We start from the raw sequence: 23,427 nt of genomic DNA on the forward strand, positions 1-23,427 counted from the left end.
GGATTCACAACAGACAGATTGAAATATTTCCTTATTATTTATATTATAGATATATATATTTCCTAATCAGCTCATCAGCAAGCTTTGCACAAGCCCGATAACGAGCCTGATCATTTTAATTAGGTATGTTGGAACAAAGTAAAATGAAACAGGCTGGATAGGGGCTCACAAGGACCAGACTTGGGGACCCCTGCCGTAGACAAGCAAACATTCACACTTATATTCACACATACGCACAATTTAGAGTTTGCAATGAACCTATCACTCATGTTTTGTCAACGTGAAAGGAAGAAAACTGTGAGACGGACATGTTAACTGCTAGGATCACCGCACTGGCCACCAGCATATCCAATGGTTAACTTAAGATAACAATGTTATAGATTAACCCTTAATTGTGATTAAATGACCACATTTCAACAGATTATTGTAGATATTTTCTCATAACAAAAGACAATTCATCAAAGAATACGAGCTTCTTCATTTTGGGCTTATCTGTATATAATTTGAAAGTTTGGATCTAAAGTCAAGGCCTACCTTCCAAAGAGGTCAATGCAGCAGTTCTGCACGTTCACATCCGTACCGTTGAAATCAGATTCACTGAACAACTTCACACAGTCGAACGGTGGAACGAATAAGATCCCTTGGAGGAGGTAAAAAAGGTAAGAGCAATGCACAGGAGGATGATTTCTCAAAAAGCTGAAATGTAAGTGCAACCTACCCGCGATGCAAGCATTGACAAGCGAGACGCATGTGGCTGTGATCAAGGCTCGCAACACCAGAGCTGAGACATCAGTTCTTCTAGATGGGCATATAGAGGCTTTGGTAAGAGAAAATGCTCTGTGTCAAACATCAGTACAGTGACAGGATGCTGGTGCATGATGAAAAAAAAAAGACAAAGGATGATGGGATACTACTCACCTAGACCGCCAATCATGACGCCAAGGGAGCTAAAATTGGCAAAGCCACAGAGAGCGTAGGTGGAGATTATTTCCGATCGCATCTAAACGGATAAGACATTTGGATTAAGATAACAAACACTGGAAATTAGGGGTGTAACAAAAAAAATGGTTTTGAATCGTAAAATTGGTTTTGAGTTCAAAGATGTGAGTGGAACTGAACCAAATTGCTTGGGTGTGCTAAGTTGCTGAAGCCTGTCCCTGATGTCTTCGGGCAGTAGCGATTGAAGTGGTTGCCAGCCGATTGCAGGGCACACATTGACAAATAACCATTGACACTCACAATCATACCTAGGAATAAATCCAAATCTAAATCTTCTTTTGGGGCCTGTTTTCGGGTTACCCTGAATGTACAACCAAATCCATATACTGTATATATACAGAGGTGGGCATTCACGCTGACCGATGGACCAGTCCGTCTATCCATCTATGATGGACGCCCATTTTGCTGATGTTAGTAAATAGACAGGAAAAAAAGACGCACTAAGCATGGACAGAAGTGGATTTTCATCCGTCTGTGTAATCATATCTAACGTGGTCATGTTCGAACGGACCTCACAGTCCGTTTTTGACGGACGCCCGTTTTGCTGAAGAGAGACGGAAATGTGACCAGACTTATACGTACAGCAGGTGGCGGTATGCACCAAAGAGAGAATCATCAGTTCCTCAGGATGACTAAGTAGGAAATTGCTTTGAATATAAATGCAGTTTTGCAGAGAAGTTCTTGTGAGTTGAGTTTTACATTTCTATTTTTATTTTTGAAACAAGTGGTGTTAGGAGGTTGTGAAATGGCGTTTACCATTTTAATCGGTTCAGATAAAAAAAAATGATAATAATGACAATAATATATATATATATATATATATATATATATATATATATATATATATATATATATAAATAAAGAAAAACAAAGACTCTACAGTGTTGTGCAAGCGGGAGACTCCGTGGTATCGCAGAAGAGAACGGTGGTCTTTTTTACTAAAAGAAATCCACAGAACACGTCAGTCAGTACTTGACCCCGTTGGAGATGATTACAGGCATGGAGGAAAACCCACTTCCGTCCTTGCTTAGTTCGTTCTTTAAAAAAAAAGAAATGCTCATCCTCTGTCCTCAAAATGGGCATCCGTCCGGGATGCTCGGACGGACCGTTCCTTTCCTGGCGGAATGCAAATCTCTGCCAAAGATGGCAAGGAGGAAAAGTGCATTGATAACCACAGAACCAGAGATGGCAAAAGAGGAATTGGTACATGAGAAATATAGTGGTCCATTGACATAATGAATGAAATGTCTATGTCAGATTGACGTCTCTTCTGCAATATAATGATATTCTTTTCTTTCAATGTGTGTGCATGTGTACAGAAATCCCACATGTACTCACTGAAATCCACTGTCTTTCCCCGCCAATTACTGCATCCAGTCCGTTGAGTCTGTTGCTCTTCAGTGTGGATAATTTCTCATAGGCCACAAATTCATTGAGGAAAAGCTTGATACCAATCAACTCTGCGACGGTAAAACTCTCCTCGAACGGCACTCCCATCATGAAGGCCAGGGGCATGAAAATGTACGAGCACAATAACTGGAACAAAGGCAACATTTTAACACGCGACTCAAATTGAAGCCCACGAGCAGGTGTTTCTCCATCATGCAATGGCGTACCTGAAAGGTGACATCGGGGTATCCCACCATTCCTCCGAGCCAGCTCAGAGCCTCGTTAATGAAGGCGAGGATGGCGAGGAAGGCGATGAGGTTGGCTGCGATGTTGGCGACTAATCCGATGGAGGCTGACGCTCCGCTGCTGGCTGCCTCCAGAATGTTACGCTCCTCTCTAAGGAGCATTGAGAAATGTTAAGGAGAACAAATCAACAGACAGACAGTACGTAAGTGCATGATGCATACACACCCACAAGCCACTTTGACAGTCTCCTCTGACTTGAAGGGGCTCTCTTCTGTCTCTGGGAAGGACAGCTTGGAGAAGGCAAGCGCACAGGGAGCAGCCATGACCGAGGCTGATATCAAGGAGGATGCGTCAATCTGCAACATAAAATGGCAGCTCATCCTATTTTTAAGAGTTCATTTCAAAGCTTTTTTAAAGGATCTCAATATGTAATCATTCATTCCCAACATTCTTTTCTTTTCTGTCTTGGGTACACAGCGGGATGAGGATGTTAGATGTTTGTGTCCAATCAGATTTCAGCCTCTGCCTGCTGCCATGTCAATGTAATCTGCACATATGGCCTTCAGAAGCAGTAGTGCAGGCCAATGTAACTTTATGACGCTATAAAGTGAATTCAGAGATTTGGCTCTAAAAACATCATACAGAATGCTGAAAACATGTGCAACAATTAAGAACTATTCAGGACTGAAATGTGGAGATAGAGTTTTAAACTGTTATTCACCTTTTCACTTTTCCTGATTTTTTTTTTTTTTCAGCAATGTGGCTAAAATGGGGCACACATTATTCTCGATTTGTACTTTCAATATGTCTTTTTACCCCGAATGAGATGAATGCACCCATGACACTGCCTGCAATTGTGGCAAATCCACCGGTCATAACAGCATGGATCTCAGATTTGGTCATGTCCTTTAAATAGGGCCGGATCAGCAGTGGAGCCTCTGTCTGATGCACAAAAAAAAGAACAATCCAGGTGAATGACTGTTAAAAAAAAAAAACACTTAAAATTACAGAACAGCTCTTGTCAAGATTACCTGGCCAATAAATATATTCCCTGCTACACTCAAGGTTTCTGTGGGAGAGGTTCCCATTGTTATCTGCATAATCCATGAGATCTGCATGGGCAAAAAAATACATCAACAACATGTGCTTAGAAGTCAGGTGTAAGCGATTTGCACTTAACCCTTGCCGAACTGTAATAGGAGGTAAATGTTTACCTTCAGGATGAGCCACTGCATTAAGCCCAGAAAGTAAAGCACGGACATCACGCTGCTGAAGAACACAACGATGGGCATAGCCTGAGGAAGACGCCGGTGGAGACACTTTTTAATATCGCATATCATCAGACGGATGCATGCTTTCTTTCTTATCCATGTGCACAGGCCATCAAATTACACATCATCTGTACGGCCACTGACTTGGAAGGCAAAGATCCCGTTGATCAAATCTCCGAAAACGAATGACGATCCTGCTTTGGTATAGTCCAAGAAAATCTGAAATACACAAAACAAACATGGATTATATAATCATAATAACCTGTGCCGTTCCAAGCCCAGGATTGATCATTTCCAATTGTGAATCACGAGACGCATTACAGCAACTCAGTAAAGATAGTGAGCAGAACTCAGCCCTAAAAGAAATTATTCTCGGGACAACCATGAGAACCCTCACATGACCCTAGCATGAGGTTGAACAGCATTATAAAGCAGCCTTAAAGATAAGCACGTGATCCAGACAGTTAAACAATCTTGTCACCACGTATAAGATAAAGCCTACACTGGTTAAATAACAGGGAGTTTAACCCATCAAGGAGAAATGCTGTTTAGAATTGTTAGTTTCAGTAGTAACACATATATGATTGACTTATCATGGGAAGTGCGAAATATAAAGTTGTGATTCTTGGTAACCTCAAAAGACGAAAACTATATTTTCAACAAACCAGACATTGAATGGACAAAAGTATTGGGGTGACTGGCCACTGCATATACTACAGGATGGGAAAATGGAAGAAATTATGAATGGTTCATCACCCCCACTATTTTTGGGAAACCTTCTACAGAAACAGAATTTGATAATGTCTTGATGTGAAAACTTCATATATTGTATTTTCACATTATTTTAATAGCGATGCCTTGAGATATGCTATTAATATGTCCAAGCCCCCTCCCCCCAAAAAAGCAACAAAAGATTTTGTTGAAGATGTGTTTTTTCAAAAAGGAAAATAGCACTCTTTAATTTTGTACTTTATACACAGATGTAGTAATGACAGAATGTTGCACTTTTTGCATTATGATAAATTCATTGTGGCGCCTTCTGCTGTGCTTGACTTGGCCACCTAGCATCAATATAATGCTGTCATGCAGACAAACACTGTACAACTGTGACTCAGTAATCTGCAGTAATATTAGTTGTTTTTCACAGAGGATAAAGAATATATGCCTGTCAGTATTATTGTATTGTCTGTCTACATTGTTACTGCACCGTTTTTGTTCTCAACCTTCTGAACCAAGAAACAGTCCTAAAAAGTATATTTAATATTATTGTTTCATTCAAACGGAGCACATATTCAGGATTAAATGCAAATGCATTGAACTTGAAAGTTAAATACAACTGAACTGTACTCGGGCAGTGCTATTTACCATGAGTGGGAGCCTGTGTACCACGACCACATTTTGACAATCAACGGTGTATGTACACGATTAAATGAAACCTTGTAAAACTCCATGCACCTGCACTTGTCTTCCGAGCCATTGGAAAGCTGTGAGTCCAGGCTCGGTTCTGATGACAAAAAGTCCGATGCAGAACTGCAACCCGAGGCCCCAAAACACAGGCCTCCAAGTCACCTACAAGTGAACGGACAACATCACACTTTTTATCACAAAGGTGGTGTCGCGCTATCTGCCAGGAAGCTGCCATAAATCGACATGTTTTTACAAGGAAGCAACTCTGCGGAACACTCGGGATGATGCACGCACAAGACCGAGCGATATCCAAAGTCTCAGCAAAACGCATGAGCGATAAGTGTCGAGATAAGGCACATTTCGAAACGGTCGCCGTGGTAATAATCCATCACTACAAAAAAACTCACCGCTGTCCTGTGGGCTGAGCAGAGGAACGTGAGCAGGATGAACATGCACACACCTCCAAAGGAAATAAGTTGCTCAGGACGCTGGCTCGTGTCTAGCAAGAGCCACAACACCAGCAGTACTACCACAATGACGGTGAAGACCCTGAAATAAACACGCTTCATCAATTGGACCCCATAATAAGTGCAGCCCAGTGATCAGAACATCCACTCACCATTTGAGCCATCTTAAATTGGATTTGAAAAGTTGTACGACAGGTCCAAAACACCGACTGATGCTCTTTCCTTTGTACTTCTTCACAAGGTCGTAGGACTTGGACACAACAACCAAAGAGGTGATGACCACCAGGGCGGTGGCCCGCTCGAAATCCAAAACACATGCCGCAATGAAGTATGCCAAATAACCTATGGGAAAAAAACAACAACGGACACACACGTTAGAGTTTCAAATGAGAAACTGCTGAAAAATCTTTCACCTTAGGTCACTGTTTCACAAAGTGTGGTATGCTCTCTGGTGGTATGCGAAAGAGTTATTTTCAACTACTTTTCAATTTATTTAAAATGGGGGATTGGGAACAAAAATCTTGCTATGTCTCTTAACCCAGTTTTGTTAAAAGTGAAGACAATTTGAAAGAAAAATCCAGTCTACAGACTCGACACACATGATTTGTCTTTGCGGACCACATAAAGGGATGTCACGGGCCAGATCTGGCCCTCGGGCCTTGTGTTTGACACCTATGCTCAAGCCTGAGACCAGTTTGGATGCCCAAGCACCCTAATTTCTCAATGGTATGCCTAAAAAAAAAGAGGGCGTACCAGTACGACCAACCTTTTGAGGCATGTGGAGCATGGTATTAGTGACTCTTTTTACCTCTGTACCAAATATTTCTTATTTACATCGGTGCATTTTTTATGAACAGAGCTGAGAGTCTGTTATACTTAAATAAATTAAAAATGTTTATAATATTTGATTGATTGTTCTACATTTCAATGCCAATTTTTATTATTCTTGAGAATAAAAAGCAATTTGCAACTTAAATATATATACAGTATGCTCAATTTAAGATGCTTTATGATTCCAGCATTTAACTAAATCGACAATATTATCTGTTATCATAATAGTCTTGGGGAACATATTCTAAAAAATGTGTTTTTGTGACAGGTTTAGGTGAGTGACCTATGCCCATCAGATATACAGCGGAAAGAGTTGCAGATGATAAGATGATAAGAACACTTGACAACTTCTTGAACATTATGTTAAGGCCAAGTTTTTTCATAAGTCATAACCAACACCCTGACACAGCGCACTTCGAGCACAAATACTTTTGACTAAGTTACCTTTCTTGTGGAATTGTTTTTCAAATAAAGAACTTTATGATGACCAGATTGTTAGTTAATCATTTACCAGTCAATATTGCTTGAAAAGACAGGCGGCAATTTGGTTTAAAAAAGAGTGAACCTATAAAACTGCGGTGTTGAATGCAATGCAGTGCAAAATTTGGGTACACCTAACTTTTGTGCTTGTGTACCAAAGGAAAAAAGTTGGGCGCACCGGTGCAACCAGTGCCAAAAAGTTAGCCTAGAGCCCTGAAACATGAATAAAGTCAAACATATTTGAATAAAGCTTGGAGCTATTAGGGCTGAGCAATCTTGGAAAATAATCTAATTGTGATCCCTGCCCCCTCAAAATTGTGATTGCAATTTATTATGCAATCATTTTTCAAGGACCTCAACACCTGTATTCTTATCTAATTGTAATCTGTATTACAACAAACATTATCAGATTTATTGCAACATAAATATTTTATGCATTAATTAATACGAATGACAAGGACTTTTTGAGATGGTACTTGGTGTAAAAAGTATGAGAACCACTGTTTGTTACTGTACCTGCTCCGAGTATGCCCAGAAAAACATACTTGAGGATTTTGGAGTGATTTTTCAAGTAATCCTCAGCGGCGTTAATCGGCTTGAATATTTGGCTAAAGAACACAAGAAATATGATTAAGACTCCATTGTGCATTCATTGATCACTTTCTTGAATGAGTTTCTTATTATTTCATACAGTCGATTCAATTTTAGTCACACATATGCTGACTAATCATAAAAAGTTAGGGATATTCCGTTTTGGGTGAAATTTCAGGATAAGGCTAAACTGCATTCTAACCTTTACGGGTTAAAGTGCTTTATGCTGCTGTTTCTTCATAGTTGTAGCAATTACGTGTCAATAGTATTTCTTACACGTTATTTGTGTTTTTCTTATACAACTAAACGCCACAACAATACATATGCGGCCATAGCTCTCCCAGTCACATTCTACTGGCAATGAACTACATTTGTTACTCCCCCAAATACGGAGATCATTGAATATATCAACAAACCAACCTATATGTCCGCACGTCGCATGTGCCAGAAACAAAGCACCTCAACTACGCCCAACTATTCAATGATTCAGTAAAATTTGTACAACTTGCTGTTCTGTAACAAGAAGTTGAACGGCAAAATCCAGCACAGGCGTTTGATCGATATATTACAATATTATAAATTTCCTGGCTCAATTAGAATTAGTATTTAAACAGTCATCTACATCATGCTGTTCAAATGATGACATCATGCGATCAAGACAAACCACCGAGCTTAGAGAACAGTTGTCAAACTCTGGGCCTTGAGGGCCACTATCCTGCATGTTTTAGATGTCTCCCTCCTCCAACACACCTGACCCGAATGATCGGGACCATTATCATGCTCCTGCAGAGTTTGCTGATGAGCTGTTCATTTGTTCAGGTGTGTTGGAGGAGGGAAACATCGAATACATGCAGGAGAGTGGCCCTTGAGGACCAGAGTTTGACACCTGTAGCTTAGAGGGGCACATAGTTTCATAAGCAGATTGTAACAGAGCTACAAAGAGACTGGAAGAGTCACGAAAAGGAATAGAAATGGACGTCCTTGTTGTTCACCTCCTTGTTAGAGAACAGCAAATTGTGCAAAAACTACTAAAATATTGAACATTCAAAGGTTTAGAGAAGGCCAAAAAGGAATAGAAGTGGATGTCCTTGTTGCTCAGCTCCTTGTTAGAGAACAGCAAGTTGTGCAAAAACGAATGAAATATTGACCATTCAAAAGTTTAGAGAAGGTCGAATGAAGTTCACCCGTAAAAGGCTCATCCTGAAATTTCACCCAAAAAGTGAATATCACTAACTTTTTGTGAGTAGTGCATTTAAATGCATTCAAAGAGAGTACATGTATTGTATGTTTATGAAGTGTTTTAACAAAGGAGAGCAACACAAAGACACAATGTAGTGCACCAAAATTAACCAGACAAACCTTAGATGTGAACCCAGTCCCACTCTAGACTGCTCCGCTTGCTCTTTGTTGTTGCTCGTATCAACTGTAATGCCCTCCTGAGTACAGTTTTGTTAAATGGTAATAACATATGTTGTCACTTAAAAATAAAAAATGAACAGTATCACATACCTCATGCGTTTCAAATGCGCAGTTGTACACTCCATTTCTGTTGGCCAGGCTTCCATTTCCCATGGCCAGGCTTCCATTATTGAGTTCAAAACTGTTTTTGTCCTCTGCAAAACACAAACAACCTTCCCTTTTGTGCAAGCTTTAACAGTCAGGACGACCTGAGCGACAAACCAAGTTGCATTTGCAAGCCCACCGTGTGATAAAACCCCTCCTAAAAATAGGCTCGTTTCAAACAAGTGGAATAAACAAAAGCCAAGAGACAAGTGTGAAATAAACAGGTGGAAGGAAAAGCGGAGCTAATGGCTTACTCATTGTGTGTGCTCCTCAACTCGGTTGCCAAATGCTGCGCTGTCCAATACACTGCAGGGAAATATAGCCTGCCCTCCTCGAAACATCTTATCATGAACTGAGAGACACATTAAGTACTGCTCCCATCAGCCCTGGAGGAACAGGACAAAGGCGTGGATGAGGTCATAGTCATAAACAGCTTTAATGGACCTGATATTAAAATGCTTTCCTCCTACCTGGATAAAAACACACATTAAAAGATCTTTGTGAGTTAAGGCAAGAATTGTGGCACAACAAGTGAATGTATCAAAATTGCGCACCGGTGAATCATACATTTAACAAAATAGGAAATGTAGTGTATAACACAAATTGACCGATCGTCATTAATGCGCCCGCCTCGTTTGTTTGTTTGGAATGTTAACAATGTTCATGGGTTAGTGTGGCCCACTGCATGATTAGTTCTTCATAAATATTCGTTTGAGGATGATTAAAAATATATAATTGAAAGAAGGAACAGAGGAAAACCTATAACATTTAAAAATATACATAGGCCGATGTCCTTTGATTCTAAACTTTAAAACGGGTTATTTTGCACTACAAGAGGGCTAAAGGAATACAGGAGGGTAGCAGATAGATAGATAGATAGATAGATAGATAGATAGATAGATAGATAGATAGATAGATAGATAGATAGATAGATAGATAGATAGATAGATAGATAGATAGATAGATAGATAGATAGATACATACATACATACATACATACATACATACATACATACATACACACATACATACATATTAGGGCTGTTGCAAATAAATAATGCGAATCGAATGATGATGAAGATATGATAATGAATGATTTTACTACTTAACTCATATAGCTCACCTATTTTCTGAAGCTGAGCCAAGATTGGTTGTTATCAGAGCCCTGAGCAACTGTGTTGTCATTTTCAGTCGAAAAGAAGTGACAAAATGGCCGCCCCCTGAGAAGGCTGAAAACAGGTGGATTTTGCTGCTTAACCCATATTCCACAAATGCAATATTAATCAGAGTGCCTTGTTTCAACTAGTGGCCCTGCATAGAACATATTCTTGGGGGAAAAAACGTTTTTAGTACGTAAGGTAAAAGAGATTAATAATAGACAGGCAAAAAAGTCTAATTTGCACGCAGAGGAAATTTACACATTTATTTTGATCGGTCAAATGTATGCATTCAAAATAAAAAGAGGAAAAAGACAAAAATATAGTCACCATAAGAAATATCATTTTTAAAAAACATTTTGTAAATGTGTTTTTGTTTTTCAACTTCATAACAGGATACTAATTATATCTTGCAATTTTTTATTTAAAAAACAAATCAATTTCACCTGCAATATAACAGTGGGGTTTAAATATATTTGATTTCAAGAATAGGAATATATTTTCTGAATTTTCTGGGAAATGCACTTGTAATAGAAAGTAATAAAATAAAAAGGGAGAAAAATGCATTAAAAGTACTGTATAATTTTCCTGAAAATTCCTGCATTTATGTTGGGAGGTTAAATGTCATCCAAGGGTTTATAACATAATTAAAACCTGTCTAATCAGATATCATCCACACCAATCTCCTCCATTAGACGTAATAGAGTGCAATCTGTGCTGATATTTACCACAGGGATGATACGTGATTGCTTTTAATGACTGAACTTTGGTCATCTCCTTCCTGCAAATGTCCAAAACAACATATGGCTCCTTGTAAAACAGTGCTGGTCCATGGTCCAGAAGGATTTTGTAAAAATGATCACTGTGAGGATATACATTAAATGGTTCAAAATATGGCTGCAAGTAGGGCTTTGTCTGTATAAAATGACATTGTTATGCAATAAAGATTTGCTAACCATCAATATGGATGGATGGATATGAAATTGGAGGAACCAACCTCCATTTCCCATGGAAAATGAAGGTCTGTCAGCATTTTTGGAAGACTTTTAGGCTTTACCAAAAAATATTGAAAAGTTAAATGTGAAAAATTCAGTGACTTGGGCTCACATTGCGAACATCACGTGACAGTGACAGTGGACAGCAGAGGGTGCTGCTGCATAAAATGTCAGTTGCCATGGATGGCTGAGAATAGGTGGATTTATCTGCTTTATTCTTATTCCACTGACCCAATATTGATCAGGATACAATGTTTACACTAATGAGGTCACGTAGAGAGCATATTATTGCGAAGAACATTTTTGACATGACTTCCCCTTTAAAAGGATGTGTAGAATTCAGTGCCATCTAGTGGTCAACTAATAGAATGCAATGACCTAAGATGGAAGCGCGTGCATTTTGAAGCACATGCACTACGGTGCCTACGATAGACCAGAAGCCGCAAGGCTACAGAGTTTCCTCAGCATAGGTGCAAGAAAAATGTAATCACAAACAGCTTCTAGTATTCCCTCAAATGACGAAGTAAGTGCATTGCATTTGTTACACGTGCTGTAGTCATGATGTTGAGGAACTACATTGACTAAATTTGTCTACTTCGAGTATCTGTAGCACAAAGATGGCAGCAAAACATGGCAGCCTCCCGTAGGGGAGGCGCGCCCTATGTAATATAATTAGAGATTACTTCACCTATGATTATATAAAAATAATTACGTTGATGTGATAAAGCATAGTTTTTTTGCATATTGTTGAAATGAACAGTGTGTTTTTAAAATGAATGATAATTGAAAAATCAAAACATTCTATACATTGTCCCTTTAAGTATACGTTGCTCTGACCCAATGATTTACGACTAAATGTTTTGCATCAGATTATCCATATTTTTCAACCATCTATCTTCTTTTCCACTTATCAGGTCACGGGTGTATTGAAGGCTATCTCAGATGACTTTGGGCAAGAGGCAGGGTACAGAACAAACTGGTTGTCAGCCAATCACCGGGTAAATATAGCTTAACCTACGGATAATTTATTTAATGAACCTGATGTGCATGTTTTTGTTTTGTTTTTATGTTGGAGGAAACATCCGTAATCTCAGAACTGTGAGGACAATGTGCTAACCACTAGAGCACCGTGCCACCACATCCGTATTTTCAACTATTTGGAAAAAAAAAATAAGTCACATGTTTACTATGGCGATGTGCTTTTATTCTGAAGATGTCTTTTTATAAACCGATAGTGGCTGTGCCTCAGATTGTTTGTTTTGTCAATGGACATCACAACTGCTCACGTTGACCAATCACGGCTCAGATTCAGAAAACAGGTCAGCCATGATTGGTCGTTGTGATGTCATTTTCAGTCAACAGAAGACAAAATGGCTGCCCCGAGAGATGGCTAAAAAACGAGTGGATTAGCACTTATTCCACAAACGCAATATTAATCAGAATGCCCTGTTTCAACTAGTGGGCTTGCATAGAACATTTTAACACAAATTTTCAATGTGTGCTAAGTGTACCACTAGTGACATGGGTTTTCTTTAGTAGTAAGCAGGGCTGGACTAACACAAGAAAAATCAACCCTGGCATTTTGACTTAGACCGGTTCGTTGGCCCGCTGGCCCGCATGACTCCTGCCTACCACGTAGCTCTGCTGCTGATGTTGATTGGTTCAGTTTGCTGTCTATATTGTAAATGGATTAATAAGCTGTTCCCTCTGTGATGTGGTCTCTTGGGGTAGAATGGAGGAAAACAATAATTAAACAGCACTGCATTGGCCACAAAAGACGCCGGTCCACCGGGCACCTACCCTGAAAGCCAGAGGGCTAGTCCAGCCCAGGTAAAAAGCAAAAGAATCACTGCCTGAATTCAACTGACCTGCAGGTGTATATATTTTTTTTGTACAATCATTTAAATTTAATCTTTAAGAAATGTTTCTTTTTTAAAAATATTTTATTGAGGCAATATTTTTTTGTATAGCATATGAATTACATACTGAGTACACGTTTTGGGAATAAAACCTTGTATCTTTTTTGTTGAACTCTTAGGGCCCATTGCTACTGTTTTAATGTCGGTCATGATACCGTGATGTTTCTACGTGACAACAAAGTACTACTGAGAACCACTGTGCTAGTATATTTTAAAAAAAAACAAATTATTTTTTTGTAGTGGAAACATACATGACAAGGAAGAATAATTCACACCTACCTGATTATGGTTATTGAACCACGTGACATTTTAAATGACATAAAGGAAGCACTTTATTGGAGCGCGAGCTATGGCACAGCCTCTCGCCTGTCAGACTACCCTCGGGGAAAAGAAATGAAGTTTATGGGTTGAAAAAGAAGCCCAAGTTGCGGCAAGGCTAGCTACTTAGCTTCGCAATAACGTTGTACATACAGGCTAACGTGGTCCGAATGCAAGACTACAGCAAGGCCGCCTAGTAGTTTATAGAACTATTTAGGATACCCGGGTCAAATGGTAAGCTGGCTCATCGGTCGCTCGTTGTGTTTTCACGCGGCTAGCATCGTGCTAACGTGTTTATTATCCTCCGTAGTGATGCGACGCGGCTAAGTTAGCTTTTCAGCTAACTGCTAACGTCAAAACATTGAACGTGTGGTTCATACAGACATTCGTTCAGTGTAATATTTACCGACGATTTGGATGTAGTGGTTTGTATGAAATGTCAATCTATTTTTGTGGCTACGAAATAAATATGAGTTCAGTAGTCGTTCAGTTTAGCTTGTGAGCGACGGAGCGAAGTTAATGTTACTCGAGTTAAAAAGAAATCTCTCAGTTAACGTCAGTTAAACTTTCACCTGCTGTGTGCCACTTAAGTTTGTGTACAGCATTCATTGCATTCATTATGTGTCCTGTGCAGGTTGACGAGTCTGTGCAGACATGGGTGACATGAAAACCCCGGATTTTGATGATCTTCTGGCTGCCTTTGACATCCCAGATGCCACAGGGTTGGATGCCAAAGAGCCCATCCAGGAGGGGAATGATGAGGTGCATCTAAAACACCCGGGAGTATCCGCCAATGACAGTTTACTGAGTAATCAAGCAACCCCTGCCGCGGATATTCCTGCTGTGAGTGTGATTGTAAAAAACACACATCACCAGGAGCCATTGGAAGGTTTTGGAAACGGGCTCCACTCAGGACCATCTTTGCAAAATAGATTTAATGGACAGGGATCTGGCGAGGTGGCAAACAATGTCTACAGTAAGTCTTTTGTCTCTTCTCTGAATGGGGAATTTTCAAGTGAATTTCTTGGAAAGGCACCAATTCAACACAAACCTGATGCAACGCCGCTTTTTTCCCAATCACACTCTCACTCGAGTCCGACTTCCAGTCCTGAGCATGAAGACATTTTAATAAGAAGAGAAAATGTGCATCCCAAGCAAGAGACATCATGTTTCCCAGAAGAATCCAATTTGCTGGTACTCTCAGCTGCAGACAATCCACAAAAGACAGATCTTTGTATTTTCGATGAGCTCCAGAAGGACAATGAGTCGCCCAGGAGAAGAAATGAGGAGCCACCTGACAGCAGTGTCACTAATAAAATGGCAAGAGCACACAGTGGCCTTCCTCGTCTAAGCAGTAACAAGACCTTAAGTGAGACTACCTGCAATTTGGGAACCTCAGTGGATGGCCCTGACTCGTTTTCTCAAATAAAGCCATATGCTTCTAAAGTGCCGTCTTGCCTTGAGGCTCTGGTTGCTCTCAATGCTAGAAAGGACCCCAGCGAACAAATAAAGAGTCCCAGAGAGTCTCCAGCAATGCACAGCGACTACATGAAATACAGCCCCAAGGTGCCTATATCCCCTCGTAGTCCCATGAGCCCACTCGAAGCGGTGAAGCGCCTCATGAAGCCGCCCGACAGCCCTGTGAGCATCTGCAGTGACAGCAGCGGTAAGGCCGGGGGCTCGCCCCCAGTCATACCCAAGGTCCGAATAAAGACCGTCAAAACCACCAGTGGGCAGGTGAAGCGCACCGTTACCAGCGTGCTGCCCGATTCCGAAACGGACGACGTCCACTCAGCCTACGAGTCCTCGCCATCGCAGAGTTTGTTGAGTGAGGATGGAGCGTATTCACCAAAAGTCTTGCACAGCAAATCGGAGGAAAGCCCCAGGACTCCGACAGTGTTCCAGAGTTTACCTGTCAGAAGATCAGCTGCACCTCGGGCACATACTCCAAAGAGAATATCTGCAACTAAAGGACATACAGGAAGCTCCAGCTTCCTTCCCAAAGCAGCACACCTTGCCAGTCTGAACCTCGTCCCTCACAGCGTCGCCGCCTCGGTGACCGCCCGCTCCGCCTCGCATCAATCCGGCCAGCGCGCGCTCTCCTCGACTGTGTGCAGCACCGTCCCATTGGTGCATCAGATCAAAACTTGGCCACCAGCCTTCCCTAGCACAGCGGCGGGTACCCTAAACCGGCTCCTGAAAGACGCCAACCCCGTGCCGACATACGTGCCCGACCTGAACCCCCCGCCCGTGTGCGACATCCGCCTCCCGGCACGAGGCTACAGCTGCCTCGAGTGCGGGGACTCGTTCGCGGTAGAGCGTAGCCTCGCGTTCCATTACAGCCGGAGGAGTGTCCACATCGAGGTGGGATGCGCGCACTGCGCCAAGACCATGGTGTTCTTCAATAAGTGCGCCCTGCTGGCGCACGCAAGGGAGCACAAGAACAACGGGGCGGTGATGCAGTGCACGCAGCTCCACATGAAACCCATCGCCGGGGCGAACATGTTCGTACCTCTCAGTACGGAGCCACTCAAAACGGACACTCGTGCCAAATCGTCACGCTCGCTTAAAAGTCAGCCAGTCATGCCTCTCTATCCAGACAACGTCACCCACCACAGATTGTGGTGCTTGGAGTGCAAGAAGAAAATGTCGGACCACAAAGCACTCGCTAGCCATTATCAGTCTCTGTCGGATGATAAGAAAGGATTGGTGGGTACACTCGTTTGCAATATGAAAAGTTAAGGCTAAAGAGTCCCATGTGATTGATTGGGTATTACGCTTTTAAGCAAATCTTCAGACAGGATTGTTTGTTTATTTAGTTGGGATGGACTCCATGAATTTTGTCAATTGCGTGGAATTGATGGAGTCATGGTGTCATGACACAATTGAGGCAAAATGGAGGGGCTCTCTTAGTTTCATCTAGTCTGAGGTGAAAAGAAGACAATGTGATCAGCTATGGGAAGTTAAACTACTGTACATCCAAAAAAAGTGTAGTGTGAACGTAAATTGATAAATCATAAATCAGATTACGACAGTAATGCAAACAAATCTGTCACGAAACATGAAAACATGAAACGCTGTCACTTTTCATGTTTCTTGAAACGATATGTAAACGTGGACTGCACTTCTCGTGCACTCAACTTATGTAGGTACTATATACCGGCAAATAAATCAAATAATAGCTGAAGCAGAACATTCAGCAGCTAGAGTCTCCAATTAGAAATACCAGTTAATAAATTAATCATTCATTGTTCCCATAGTCAATAAAGGACATGGCCACAAATGCCCCTCCCTAAGTATCGAAATAGATTCTCCCAAAATAAACTTGCAATAGGTCCTTGCTATAAAATGGGGATTATTGAATTTGTACTGAAGTGGTAATGTTCTGTAGTCCATCACTACCGCACGCTAATGCAGTAGTAAAGTAAATGAGTGACGAAAATGCTTTCAGGCCATTAAAAAAAGAAAACAATCAAAAGAAAACACTAAGTATGGTATTAACAGAGTGTATTCTTGTGCCTTTTAACAGTGTATTCTTACACTCCCGGACAAACTAATCAATTGCTTTCTGTTTATAAAGGCGAATGTACGGTATATGTGTGTATCATTCAATGAAGAGGCTCCACTCATTTTCGTTCAAATTAATTCATTTGGGTTGTTACTACTGCTTGTTGTCATTAGCCTGGTTTCAAATGAAATGTATTTTTACTGAACCCGTCTATATACAGATTTTTCATATATTACTTTTCCCCCCTTCTCATCTCCTCCAACAGATTTGCAAGCTTTGCTCCATGTTGTTACCCAACAGGTGCAGCTTGAAAGCCCATCAGCGCATCCACGCACTCAAGACCCCTTTTTGCTGCCCCGAGTGTGGCGCCGTGGGACATTCCGCAGACTTTCTTAAGCACATCAGGGAAAACTGTCTCCACTATGCACGCAAAGCCTGGTACAAGTAAGTTAGCGTGAGCTGAGTGCTTGTGTCTTGTCAGTCATGGCCTGCATTAGATGATAGAGACTCTTTGGACAACCAGTGGAAGGAGATTGGATGAACGGCAGGGATTGTTGCTTCCGCTTTTCCAGAAATAGTTACCGTACACATTTTCAATTTAATTTAGATCTGGGTCATTGTAAAACTAGCAAGTTCCCCTCCAGAAAGTTTTGTGCCAAAATCGACTGCTATTTGGAACTGTTGGCAGATGGCGCCTCCCTGGCCCCACATTCTCCCTGACAACCTTCTCTCCCTGAAGGTGTCTTCACTGTGAAGTGGTTTTCAAGACCCTTCTAGGACAAAAGTCACACATTGAGGAGAAACACTGCGAGGTTCTACACAACTGCTCCGCATGCTCCGTGGCCTTCAAAACCACAGACAGCTACGAAGCTCACTTAAAGAATAAACACAGTGCTAGTAGAATTCCTCCTCAGTAAGTTTCACCCTCGTGACCACATCATTATAAGTTGTCTTATTCCAGTTCCTCTGAACTAAATGTCTCTTTGTTTCACAGGTTCAACTTCAAGTGCTCATGTGGTGACATTTTCCAGAAGAAGTGGTTACTCTTTCAACATTTTCATCAGGACGCCAACAAGCGTCTGTCTTGCGTGTTTAAGTGTCCAGAATGCAACTCGGTCTTCTCGAAAAAGCAGCTGTTGATGCAGCATTTCAAGGTAAACCTTCATTGTATCAACAAACTGACTGTTTTTATCTTTGTCGGTGTAAAATATGGCCGAGAGGAATGTTTTTGGAATGGAATGCGTGGGGGGGTTTGGTGGATGGGGGGTTGTGTGCATTTGAAGCCGTGAAAAAAGATGAAACAAAACTAGAATGCTGATTATTTCTGCAGTTTAAGTAATATTAACAATAAAGTTGCAAGCGGCAACAAATTGGCCTTCGAACATCCTTTTTCATGGCAAATTATTAAATTGATACAGAGTGCCACTCATGTTACTTGTCAGAGATAAAAATCAGGGGTGTAACAAAAAAGGTTTTGGACCGGACAATTGTTTGATTTGAAAGATGCAAGTGTATGGAATCAGAGCGAATCAAATCGTTCCACTTTGAAATATATCGAGGTATGTATGGAATCGTCTTTTATTAGCGAGAAGGGGGTGGATCATTTAGAATACTGACAAGTTCATTTAAATGTGTGTAAAATGACAACAGAAAAGTCATTTCATCATACTCTCTCGATCTGAGCTGTACTATATATCAAGGCGTATATTAATCAAACTGAATTGAAACATTTTTTTTAATGTTTTTTTTTTTAAATGTTGGCTTTAATCAAACATGGACTGCTTCATGTTCAATTTCAAGCATGGTGAGCCATGCCCACCAAATGTCTTTTTTTTTTAATTGCTGAAACTGCGGAATCTTTTTTTCTTTACAACTTTCAGCAAGTGCTACGCAGTAAGTTTTGAGGGGTGGCATTCTCAATCCCTAATATACTTATCCTTTTCTAAACAATTGCAACTTTATTTAAATTATGTTTTGTGTTATGTGACTATATGCCCTTTGTTTGTATTTTCTTTCCATAGAATGTACATGGGGGAGAGGCGAGACCCGAGACGGAGGTGAACAGTAAACAAATGCACCAGGAGGACAGTCCTGGCCATACGCCGGTAAAACGCATGGAGGCTCCCCGAAAAAAGGCAAAAAATAATTGCAACCCTCGATTGAGGTCGTCCGGCTGGACATGTGGAGAGTGTCTTCAGTGTTTCCCTGAGCGTGACCGCTACATTTCCCACTTGAAGTCCAAGCATGGGAAGGTCAGGAACTATTTACATTCATTCACTTTTTGTATGCACAACACACTTTTTGTTTTCTGTGGGGGGGGTTTCAGCAAATATACACACAAAATTGTAGCTACTTCCTCAGTTTTGATGAACTTTACATACTTTTTCATTGAATATTAGGTTAAATGAAATACAGTATACCAATTTCTCCACTAGCTATTATGAATGTGCAGGCTTCCACATCTTGTATTAGAATATATGAGAATGAAAATGTTTTTTTTAATATATATATATATATATATGTATGTATATGTATACGTATACATATACATATACATATACATACAGTTAGTATGTTCCAGGTGAAAATCTATGATATAGAGAGCATATTTTTAAAAATATTTATATACTTACAGAAATAGTTTCAACACTCCCACACACTTTAAACACATTCCGTCAACTTGCCCCTGAGCAGCTGTGGCTACATACATATTTTACTCCCACCAGAGTGTGAATGTGTGAGCGCATGAATAAGGTATCCATTGTGAAGTGCTTTGAGTGTGTTACAGAAAAGCGCCATATAAATCTGATGCATTACGATTATTGTTACATACATTTGAATTCATTAAAACAGACTTCTACTCCTTAGCACCTCTTCTCACTCTTGCTCGCATCGCACAGTTCTCCTAATAAGATGCAAAGTGTGCTTGCTTCAAGCTGTTTATTGGTCACTCCCCGCTGAAGTTTTCTGTAAGACTGACACAAAATAAAAGACAATTAAACATTGTATATTTGAACTCGAAAATGTCCAACCAAACCATATAAGTTCTTGTAAAATCCTGTTAGCTTAATGCTAACATACAGTATAATGTGAAGTGCCATAGCAAGCTAATTGAAATTAGCAGAGGTAGGTATTCCGTCAGTCCGTCACTGATGGACACCCGTTTTGACGAATGATGGAAGTTGGTTTTAATCCGTCAGTGTAATCGTCACTAACCACGACGGACTGACTTACCCGTCACTGATGGACCTTTAGTCCGTCGCTGGCAAACGGCCATTTTTCTGACGTTTTTTTGGGGGGGACCGACTGACGAACCCACGGACTTCTGACAGACTTAAATGACAGACTGACGATTACAATTCAGTTCATCACAAAAAATGACGGACGGATGGGTACTCTGGCCGCTGATGGATGACGAATGATGGACCAGAAAAATTTAGCCCACCACTGGGTTTTAGAGCTATAAACCTTCGAAAAACTGCGGCTTTTCCGCACATAGAGCAGTAACACAAACAATACTCACAGGCATAAATTGTGTATGGGAAAAACAACTATAAGTGGAGACCTTCTCTGCCTCTTCTTCTTGCCCTAATTATGCTCCATTTTATGCAGTTGACCCCAGTGCTGCCTATCTTATTGCAGTACGACTGTAAATTCTGACTTGCTTGTATTCTGCAAAATAACCAAAAAAAAAAAGATTGTTAAAAAAAATCTGTGATATAGTTGGGGAACACTGCATGATTTTGCATTCACTTATGAGAAACTGTCTATAGGGATACATGTTGGGTAATCTATGATCTTGCTTGTGTAGTTATAAAAAGTTTCAACAGTTCCTGTCTGTTTTTTGTTTTTATGAGGTGTTTAAGTAAATAGTGAGCACAATTTCTGTTAGAGCACTGTAAAAGCATTATCTAATCTTATTGCTCAAACACGTCACATTTATTGGGACTAGTTAATGTTAATGCAATTAACTAAAACAAATACTGCATGTGATTGTGGACAAGCAATAAAGTCATTTATAATGGATTTCTTCACAACCCTCAGTCGTACAAAAAATGTTCACGTGGGACATAAAATTGAATATTCACTCAATGTTTCCTGTCCTCAGTCATTAAAGCGCTACCCCTGCCGAAAGTGCGAGCAGTCGTTTAACTCCACGACGAGCCTAAGAAGACACATTCGCAGTGACCACGATTGCAAGAAGAAAATGTACACTTGTTGGTAAGATAAGTGTAAAGATGAACACATTTTTACTGTACAGTGGGGTCCCAAGGCTTAAGAATTTATACCCAGACACTTGTTCATTTGTTTGTATTTTAGAAAAATTGTATCCATGTAAAAGGGAAAAGACATTTGAGGCTTCTTTTTGCCTAAATTTGTATGTGAGCACTGTCTTTGACAGGATGTTTAATCCTATTGAAGTTAACCATCTTGATTGACTGTCTTAAAGGTATTGTATAGACAGAAAGGCAACATTTACCACCAGTGTAATGATGAAGATCCACATCAGTCTGATGCACGGAATCAAAAATCCTGACCTTGGCCAAATGCCAAAAACCTCCATGCTGGGATGCAAAAATGTTTCGGGCAAGGTAACAATATTTCTTTCACAATAACTGTTAATGTGAATATCGCTCGTCGTCATATGGAGACATCTTTCGATCGCAGGATTCTGGACCGCCGTCCTCAGGCAAGGAGGAGGGTCGGGATGTGGCAAATTCCCTGGAGGCTCCTTCAGCTAAGCGTCTAAAAACGCAGTTCCGCTGCTCCAAATGCGGATTCATCGCGGACGACAACATCCAGTTCCAGGAGCACATAGCGAAGCATAAAAGCGTCCAAAACACTCCCCAGTGCCTTTACTGCGGCCTGTGCTTCACATCGCCGCTGTCCCTCAGAAGACACCAGGTCATCGTTCACAAGGTTAAAGATCCCGAGGACCATTGGCCCAAAGCGAAGCCCTTGAAGAAGGACAAGGTCTCTCATTCAAATCTCACTCAGACATCAGGACAGTGACGCCAAGGTCCACATATCTCTCATGCTGCTTTCCTCCTGGAACTACCACACGCTGCTCAATGCTACGCATGGTCACACCTTTTACAGAGGCACTGCAGCACATTAAAAAAAAAGGTTTAAAGAAAACAGTATTTTTATATACATATATATAGCTATATATTCAATGACGAATTGATAAGCCCGGATTCATTGTTTTATTTACCTTAGCATGCTGGCTATTGAACCTGTCTGACTGTGGCACTCATTATAGCTGAAGCTATCTTTTTTTTTTTTTTTTTTTTCAAACAAACATTTCATCCACCATGATAAGGGAGTAACAAAACTGGGATTTTAGTTTTGGTACATCCGTTAACAACATGGATAAGCTTGTGCTTTTTTTTTTCACTTTTATAATGAACTGCAATTTATTTGCTTAAATCTTAGTATTAATGGCACCAAATGCCTTCTGAATGGCATTCTGCGCACTGTTTTTATGCACTATTCATTTGAAAACAGTACCAATGACCATAAACAGATGCTAAAGCCTTACAAAAGTTGGGCAGCCGAATAAGAAATATTTTTCACAATATGAGCATTATATGCTTTTTTTATTTTTTTTTTTTTGATTATTAAATGCTTGTAAATGGGAAGCAGAGAAAGTTGTTGAATGTGAGGTTTAGCAGTATTGAAAATACCTCAGACTGCCACAAAATGACTTTCAGAGGCACGTAAATTCTGTGATGTCAAAAACAAGGTACGTTAATCAAGATCTGACATGGCGTATTGTGACTGGCAAAATTATGAAAGGAGGCAAGTGAGTTTACTTTACTTTACTGTGACTATGTTATGTTGAAAGTGTGACAGTAACTACCTCCACGGTAAATGGCAGTGATTGTTCAATGTGCAGAGGAGTCGCAGATAATCTCAGTGCAATGCAGAATGTGTATTATCCCACAATATTACATTTTATAAATTGATTTTGGGAACCATAATGGGACTATTAAGTCATATTGACTTGTTATGCAAGTGCTACATGAGTTCTTAATTTTCTACTTTCTCTCTGCATCCTTAAATGCAGCTGCTCAGGCTGACATGCATGATTTGTACTTTTGTGCTTGTTGAAGGAGTTTTTTTTTTTTTTTTTTTTTTTTTAAACTTTTGATACCCTATGACTTGTATACCTTCCTTAAGAGCCTTGCTTACGCTATGACATCTATTCAGCATGCAGTGGCCCGTGTGCCTTACTGTTATGTTTATTCATACAAATAAATTGGTGCATTTAATTATTATATTT

General features: G+C 40.4%; 2 protein-coding genes across 3 annotated transcripts in view; one reads left to right on the forward strand and one right to left on the reverse strand.

The window, feature by feature from the left end:
- The window catches only part of slc28a1 (solute carrier family 28 member 1), a 15,667-nt gene extending 1,904 nt beyond the window's left edge, over positions 1 to 13,763 (reverse strand). The window contains exons 1-19 of one of the 2 annotated variants that reach the window (XM_086028555.1): positions 13,595 to 13,763; positions 10,368 to 10,473; positions 9,499 to 9,630; positions 9,191 to 9,294; positions 9,041 to 9,117; positions 7,607 to 7,698; positions 5,932 to 6,121; positions 5,720 to 5,861; positions 5,361 to 5,474; positions 4,050 to 4,124; positions 3,849 to 3,929; positions 3,666 to 3,746; positions 3,451 to 3,576; positions 2,860 to 2,990; positions 2,616 to 2,784; positions 2,338 to 2,535; positions 919 to 1,000; positions 719 to 817; positions 535 to 640 (exon numbers count right to left, since the gene is read on the reverse strand). In XM_086028555.1, the coding sequence (XP_085884681.1) occupies positions 535 to 640; positions 719 to 817; positions 919 to 1,000; positions 2,338 to 2,535; positions 2,616 to 2,784; positions 2,860 to 2,990; positions 3,451 to 3,576; positions 3,666 to 3,746; positions 3,849 to 3,929; positions 4,050 to 4,124; positions 5,361 to 5,474; positions 5,720 to 5,861; positions 5,932 to 6,121; positions 7,607 to 7,698; positions 9,041 to 9,117; positions 9,191 to 9,294; positions 9,499 to 9,502 (1,871 nt within the window). In that variant the 5' untranslated portion in view covers positions 9,503 to 9,630; positions 10,368 to 10,473; positions 13,595 to 13,763. Of the gene's footprint in view, positions 1 to 534; positions 641 to 718; positions 818 to 918; positions 1,001 to 2,337; positions 2,536 to 2,615; positions 2,785 to 2,859; positions 2,991 to 3,450; positions 3,577 to 3,665; positions 3,747 to 3,848; positions 3,930 to 4,049; positions 4,125 to 5,360; positions 5,475 to 5,719; positions 5,862 to 5,931; positions 6,122 to 7,606; positions 7,699 to 9,040; positions 9,118 to 9,190; positions 9,295 to 9,498; positions 9,631 to 10,367; positions 10,474 to 13,594 lie in introns of those variants that run through there. The other variant, XM_086028556.1, reaches the window with a different exon arrangement.
- On the forward strand, positions 13,675 to 23,424 carry znf592 (zinc finger protein 592). The gene is made up of 9 exons (XM_086028554.1): positions 13,675 to 13,867; positions 14,268 to 16,342; positions 17,407 to 17,585; positions 17,881 to 18,054; positions 18,136 to 18,295; positions 19,163 to 19,393; positions 21,250 to 21,362; positions 21,592 to 21,733; positions 21,810 to 23,424. The coding sequence occupies exons 2-9, from the start codon at positions 14,288 to 14,290 to the stop codon at positions 22,152 to 22,154; spliced, it is 3,399 nt and encodes a 1,132-aa protein (XP_085884680.1). The 5' UTR covers positions 13,675 to 13,867; positions 14,268 to 14,287; the 3' UTR covers positions 22,155 to 23,424.
- Positions 23,425 to 23,427: the final 3 nt, after the last annotated feature.

The sequence above is a fragment of the Filicampus tigris genome, chromosome 4 (genome assembly GCF_054856515.1).
Source record: "Filicampus tigris isolate MCC_2025a chromosome 4, RoL_Ftig_1.0, whole genome shotgun sequence".
Classification (NCBI taxonomy): domain Eukaryota; kingdom Metazoa; phylum Chordata; class Actinopteri; order Syngnathiformes; family Syngnathidae; genus Filicampus; species Filicampus tigris.